A 7,721-nucleotide genomic window follows, 5' to 3' on the forward strand; every position below is an offset into this window, starting at 1 on the left:
TCTATAGTTTATTGATAATATAATCTTAATTTTATTACAATACGTTGAATTTTCACATGTTATATCTTATTACTATTTTTTAAATAAATTTAAATATTTTTTAATGTGATATTTAAATTTTATTTTATCTTTTATTAATATTACTTTTATTCAAAATTTTATTTCTAAAATTTAAAAAATCTATTTTAATAGTGTATAATTATTTTAATAATTATCTAATAATTCCATCTATATTCAATTATGCATTTTAAAATTTTATCAGTAATAAATTAAAATAAATTTATATTGTTATTAGTACATATACCAAAAAAAATTCTACACTTTTGCATATTACATATATACTATGTATTATGTCACTTCATTGTAATTATTTTTCTTTAAGCTTTAATAACTTTATATTAGCATTAAATAAATATTTTATTATTATTATGAACTTAATCTTAAAATGAATACAGAAGAATTTTTAAAATAAATATGGTATTAAATCTAATTATTATATATATATATATATATATATTTAAAAAACTAAAATAAATTTCCTTTTTGCTACTCATTTAAAAAAAATAAAAGCTATATATTATAGAATCTATTATAAAAGATAATTAATATTAGTTAATGTTTTTAAACTCAAAACAAATTATATAAAAACTTCTTACATGTAATGAATTTATTTCAAAAAATTCATTTGAAGAATTATTAAACATACTGTTTACTTCTAGAAAGTCAAAAAAAAAATCTTACCAGATGAAAATGTATATCTAATCTACTTGATAATATTTAAATTAAAATTATAAAGTAAAAATATAAATTAAAAATATTTAATATATATCTGATACATATTTAATACATGTAAAAAATAATAAAAATAATAATAATAGTAATTATATATATATATATATATATATGATTGTACTTTTTAGATAAATTTTAATTTTCTAACTTTTCCATTATTTAATTTTTATCTTTAAATTGACATTATTTACTCATGGTAACTTTGATTTATATTTTTTATTTCATTTCATTGAAAAGATAGAAGATTTACCAAAACAAAAACTCTTGATTTTTATTTTTTTAATTTTTGCATCAAGTAAGAATCCATATATCACATTGTGTTTAGTTTTGGAGTGTGTATTTGTTTGATTGTCTTTCTTTCACTATTTTTTTTATTCTTCATTATTTTTCTTTTGTTGTTTGCACTTACTCACTTCACTCTACTAATTACAACCAACTCGAAATTGATGCTATTTGGTAATTTGGCTTGACAAATAAATTTACTCTCACATTCTTATACAATTGTTGGGAAGTGGTGCTTTTAATTAATTTTGTGGATGTGAAGTGTGTTTTAATCTGCATTCTAAATTTCCAGTTGAGCCATTCTTTGAAATTATATACTTTTTCCTTTACAAGAAATGTAAAAATATTTTTGTGAAATAAAAAAAGAGTGAAATAAATAAAAAGTATATAAATAATCTTTGTCAAATTGTAAACAAGATCTTTCAAGACCTTACCAATGATCGGGTACCCAAATTTCCAAAGAAACAAAACAGCAAGGCATGGAAGACAGTCCTCGTCTTATCTTTCTTTTCTTTTCTTTTTTCCTTTTTTTTTCTTTTAAAATTTTATTTGGCCATTCAAGGAATTGTTCATCAAACAAATCAGTTCTTATGCGAAGGTCGGGTTATCCATCCATCCATCCACATATTCATCCACATCCAACTCAACCGCAATATTCCGTTCATTCAAGTATTCATCCATCCATTGCTCTACGAGAGAAGGTTTTGAAGCAAAACCCTAAGCAAGTAGAAACGAGGCTCCAGAGATCCGAATTACACGATGCATCGTGCTTAGTGCTGTTCCAAATTGGAGCAAATTGTCAAGTATGTGCAGACGGATGCTTTCTTTTTCTTTCTTTTTTTCCTTACAATCAATCACGTATGATATTCTTGTAACATTTCAACAGTTCTTAAACAATTTCCAAAACTGTCTGTCTGTATGTTAGCCTCTCTTTTTTGTGTGAGTACCTTGAACTTCTCATCAATTGATTGATCATGGTTGAAGCAGGCTGGAGACTTATGATCTCGTCTGCCGCACCAGAGCTGCTGCTCCCATGCATCATCCTATTATTACAGCTAATTCCGCTCCATCTCCACGTCCTGGCAAAGTTCAGCATAAAGTATAGTGCGATCTGGTTTCGTATTTCGGCCTGGTTCTCTCTCTTAGAATGCTACCTCCTCCAACCTCCGATCGCCAGTTGTCATTCCCTTCGAACCAAGCTTTTTCGCAAGTTTCCATGCTCAAAATTAGGGAAAGCCGGGGACGGAATCTTCATGTATTAGAATACACGCCTTCTAAAGTCAGAACAACACTGAATCGATTTCAAATTCGTTAACTCGGCGAAGTGTGCATGAACCAAGGTGAGAAACAAGCAGGAGAACTGAGTTCCGAGATCTTTCGGATGTCCAGCTGGATTCGGCATCCATTAAGGAACATTGAAATAAAACTAGATTATTTAAAATAATAATAATAATAATAATAAAAGTTCGACGCAGCAGAACATAGATTCGCAGCACAGAAACCTGTCCTTCCTGGAAGGAATACTTCGGTATCTAAGAAGACGTTGACTTAAAATTTCCTCTTGTGCGAATCCGACTTTCTGTTTATCCCGTTTTCCGAGCATCGTCCCATCCTTCAACTTTTTGCGGGCGGGGGAGCGTGGCCGCCCGATGGCGCGAGCGTTGTCGCCACCGGTGGCCACACTCTAAGAGTAATCAAAATATTTTTAGTCCTGCTAACGGGATTAACTTTGTGTTTGTTCCATATTCCATTAGGGTTAGGAAAGAGCTGGTTACAATAATTTTTGAATGTTTGGTTGATCGATTGATTGATTGATTGATTTATTTTAAAACTCATGCTGTCACACTGCACATGAGTGTGGCGTTTAATAATGATTAATTTAAATAAACATGTTTTTATTTACAGTAGATATTATCAAAATAATAGATGATGCTTTTAATTAGTGAGTTTGTAAATTTTTTCATATCTATATGATGAAATTGCTTGGATATAACACAAAGGGCCAAAGAAGCCATCTCATTGGCCAAACATGAGAATGAGGCAATGTAGGAACAAGGGACACATGGGAACAAGGGATTGTGGGTTTCTATGCCCAACATCATGGTTATCTACTAGTATATATAAGTGTGTGAATACATATACATGCAAATCTTTATAAATGAGTTCACTTGTACATAAATGTATACTTACCTATAAATGTAGTCAATAAATAAGTTTGTTTTAAAATTATTATTTAAAGAATTAAAATGTCGTTCTCTAAAAATCAAAGGGCATATGCTTCTTTTATAGACTTGGGAAGTGCTTTAATAAATAAAACTTTGAAAAAAGAAAAAGAATAAAGAAAAAAGGATAGTAGTACTATTCTCCATTATAAAATCATAATTATATTCCATGATTCAAAAAGTGCAGTGCATGATTGCATGAAGTTTCCGAATTCATCTAGTGTTTAATGGTATTTTTTTGGTGAGAAAACATTGAAATAAAAGCATTCAAAACTTCAGAAAAATAAATAAATATGTATGTATATTATTCAGGGGCTGAAATCTACATAAAAATAAAAATCTAAATGAAAATATAGTTTAATTTTTTAAAATAACAACAGTAATAATAGTAATAAAAATAATACAATCAAAATCAACTAGTATGAATTTATATTTTTAAGTGATCAATTTATATTTAATAAGAGCTATATTTACCACATAAATTATCGAATCATGGATTCACAATAGACAAAAGTTGATATAAATTAAGCTAAAGAATACTCTGAAGCAATTGCAATATGTTCTAAAATTCAGAAATAATTCAAGCAAAATCGTAGTATTTTTGTTTTATTGAAATTTCTAGCATGCACAAATGCACTGAAATAAATCAAAAAAGAAATTACAAGCTTTAAAACAAGTGCTCATTTCTTCAAACATGAAACTCTGTACATATATATATATATATATATATATATATATTCATATATTTTCATTTACATATTCTAACAAACATAATAAAGTTGAACAAAAGATAAATGATAAGAAATAAATAATTTTTATTTTTACTACATTGTAGAAGTATTACAATCCGGAAATTATTTAAATTCTATATTTTTTGAGCTTCCTATCTTTTTTTCTTTTTTCTTTTTTCTTTTTCCCCAGAAGAAAAGATATAAACTTTTCAATTATTTTCTATGAAACCATCCATTGAAATTTGTTGACCTACTAAAGTGAAATCATTCAACCTTAAAGTAAACCAACAAGACACTCATATATGTGTTATTATATTATGTAGAATATTATTTCAAAAATGATTAAAATAATTTGATTTAGTAAAAATGTGAAATGATTAAAATGTGCATTAATTTTCAATGTGAATTTGTCAAAAAGGAAAATTAGTTAATCATAACATAAAATTCACAAATCTGAAAGATAATAATTTTCACTACATGTACATATCACTTTAAAATTAAATAGAAAATAAATAAATTTATGTATAAGTTTGAATATCTTTGAAACAAATTCATTTAAAAAGAAAAATAGCATATATTAATTGTTAATATGATTGCTGAAAAATTAAGAAAAACTATCATACAATATGTTTTAAAAAAAGAGTAGTATAATCATTCTTATTTTCAAATAATAATGTTTTGTTTGTATGACAAAGAAAATGCATGGTTTTTAATGAGATATATTTACAATAATACTTTACAAATAAATTTGTGATATTAAAAAAAGTAAAATATATAAAGTTATAATTATGTTTCATTCAAAATTATACATATATATATATATATATATATATATATATATATTTATAAATATATATTTATTTCATGAATTTAGTATTTTTATATACACTACAATTGAAACTGTGGTACAAATATTAAGTTTAATAAAACAGTGATATTAAAAATAATTTTACGATTAAAAAATCCTTATTTTCTGATAAAACATGTTTAACTTTAATACCCATGATAACTAATACAAGTTGACAACCAATCTATCTTAAAAAATTATAATTCTTAGTAAAATTACAACAATACTTATGTCTAATTGAATTATTTCTTAGTTAAATCAACATTTGTATGAAATAGTTATATCAATCGTCTACATAGTTTTAAATATAGAATGTTCAATTTTTTCATTGTAGACATTATTTGAATTTCTGAAGGTAATTGTTTATAAGACAGAAAAAATCATATCAGTTTATTGTGAAGTTACAACGTATTCTTTTAGATCCTAAATAAATTGGTTGGTAAAATAACAAAAACTAGCAAAAATAATCTTTCATTCCTAAATTATCTTTTTCAAAATTCATGCATGTTTTGTTTTTTGTTTTTTATTTTTAACTTTGTTTTTTGATTTGTTAATATCTCAATGCATTCCTATTTGGTTTTATGTCTTAGTGCCTAACCAACAGAATTATTTTGAACTTGTTGATGTGTTGAAATTATTTGCAAAACGTTTCAAATGAAGTCCTTCTTATTTATTAATATACATATGTGTATATAGAATGCATAAATATATTATAAAATATTTATTATTACTAGATTAATTTTTTAAAATGCATTTTAAGATTAAACCATACTTTGCCTTTTATTCTTTACCTAATATATATATATATATATATATATATATATATTGTGAATTTAATACATTAAAGAATCAATTCTTATACAAAAAAACTACACTCATAACAAGTGAGGAAAATTTGAATATCCTTAAAACTCAAACACCACAACTATTAAACTTCAAAAACAATGTTCAAATAAAAAAAATTGAGAAAAAAAAGAAACAAAATATCTCTCTCTCTCTCTCTCTCTCTCTCTCTTTATATATATATATATATATATATATGAAAGATTTAAATTTTGATGGATTAGAATCAAAAAAATGATTGAATTAATGAAACAAAAGATTCACGTAAAAATAATTACTTTCATGTAGTTGTACTGATGAATTTTCCTTATTACTGATCCTTTCATCGTCTTCACATCACAACAGTAAACGAGGGCGGGTCTTGGGGTGGGGGTCTTACGGCATCAAAGCAGGCGACGGTCGCGGAAGACCTTGAGGATGGTCTTGCCCAAGTGAGCCGGGGACTCCACCACAGTCACGCCCGCCGCGCGCAGCGCCTTCATCTTGGCCTGAGCCGTGCCTCGGCCCCCAGCGATGATCGCCCCCGCGTGGCCCATTCGCCGCCCCGGAGGCGCCGTCAGCCCGGCCACGAATGCCACCACGGGCTTCTGCGTGCCGCTGCTCACGATGAAGCGCGCCGCGTCTTCCTCGCCTGAACCACCAATCTCCCCAATCAACACCACGCCCTCTGTCTGTGGATCCTTCACAAAGCACCGCAAGCAATCCACGAAGCTGGTGCCGCTGAATGGATCGCCCCCGATGCCGATGCACGTCGACTGCCCCAACCCCACCCTGGTTGTCTGAAACACTGCCTCGTATGTCAAAGTTCCCGACCTGGATACGATACCGATGCGGCCTGGCTTGTGGATGTACCCCGGCATGATGCCGATCTTGCACTCGCCGGGCTTGATGATCCCCGGGCAGTTAGGGCCGATCAGGCGCGTCTTGCTCTGCGACAGCAATGCGGCTTTCACCCTCGCCATGTCCTGCTGCGGGATCCCTTCGGTGATGCACACGACGAGGTCCAATTCCGCGTCCAGCGCCTCCAGGATGGCGTTGCACGCCATTTTGGGTGGCACGTAGATGACAGTGGCGTTGGCCTGGACGCCTTGCTTGGCTTCGGCGACGGTGTTGAACACGGGCAAGCCGAGGTGTTGCGTTCCGCCTTTGTTCGGCGTCACGCCGCCCACCACCTGCGTGCCATACGCGATGGCTTGCTCGGTGTGGAATGTGCCGTTTTTGCCCGTGATGCCTTGCACGATCAGCCTGGTGGCCTTGTCCACGAACACCGCGGCCTTCGACATGCCGCGCGCGTGGCCCGCGTCGATGAAGCCTCGCGACGCTGTGGTGGTGAAGCTCTTCGTCACCGCTCGCACGCACTGCGCCATGGCCCTCGCCGCGCCACTCGCCATGCGAGTTGATGCATGCAAAACACACTTAACCAGACTCCATGTGATATAGGGTATTTGAATGCCCTCCATTTTCTTTGGTGTATATATATATATATATATATGTAGGTGTGTGTGTGTGCCTACATTTTGATATGTGACGCCTCCCTCTCTTTCAATGCTTTTTCACCATTTTTTTGTTGAAGAGAATAGAGATCGCAAGTGGATTTTCCTTTCATTTCTTGTGGATTGGAATTCTTCAAACACATGTTGATTGCACAAAAAAGGAGGATTATGTTCCTTTGAGGTGGAAATTTTGATTCAATTTGTATGCAAAATTTATGGTTTTTTTAGTTGTGTGTTGAAGTATTGGTTTGGGATGTTATTGTGGGAGTTAGAATATAGAAATTGAATTCATGATTGTGAGTTGCTTCTGAAATTGAAATTTCATAAATCAGTTTTTTCTTTCAATCTTTTGGATACTGTACTCTTACTGTCATTTTTGTTTCTCTTTTTGACATGATGTATTTGATACAAGAATATATGTGTTATGTTTAAGCACTTTAAAAACCAAAGAAAATTAGATTTTAAGATGAATTTAATAATGAATCAAATCTAAAATTTAATAATGTGTATT

At 30.9% G+C, this 7,721-nt stretch overlaps 1 protein-coding gene across 3 annotated transcripts in view; it reads right to left on the reverse strand.

Annotated features, from left to right (window-relative positions):
- Positions 1 to 1,442: 1,442 nt before the first annotated feature.
- LOC112283413 (succinate--CoA ligase [ADP-forming] subunit alpha, mitochondrial) overlaps positions 1,443 to 7,721 on the reverse strand; it is a 6,541-nt gene continuing 262 nt past the window's right edge. Inside the window, exons 1-2 of one of the 3 annotated variants that reach the window (XM_073534582.2) lie at positions 6,097 to 7,721; positions 1,443 to 2,345 (exon numbers count right to left, since the gene is read on the reverse strand). The exon at positions 6,097 to 7,721 is cut by the window's right edge and continues 63 nt beyond it. In XM_073534582.2, the coding sequence (XP_073390683.1) occupies positions 6,101 to 7,177 (1,077 nt within the window). In that variant the 5' untranslated portion in view covers positions 7,178 to 7,721 and the 3' untranslated portion in view covers positions 1,443 to 2,345; positions 6,097 to 6,100. Of the gene's footprint in view, positions 2,349 to 5,937 lie in introns of those variants that run through there. The other 2 variants (XM_090251064.1, XM_024522044.3) reach the window with 2 other exon arrangements.

The sequence above is a fragment of the Physcomitrium patens genome, chromosome 6 (genome assembly GCF_059467195.1).
Source record: "Physcomitrium patens ecotype Gransden chromosome 6, ASM5946719v1, whole genome shotgun sequence".
Lineage (NCBI taxonomy): Eukaryota > Viridiplantae > Streptophyta > Bryopsida > Funariales > Funariaceae > Physcomitrium > Physcomitrium patens.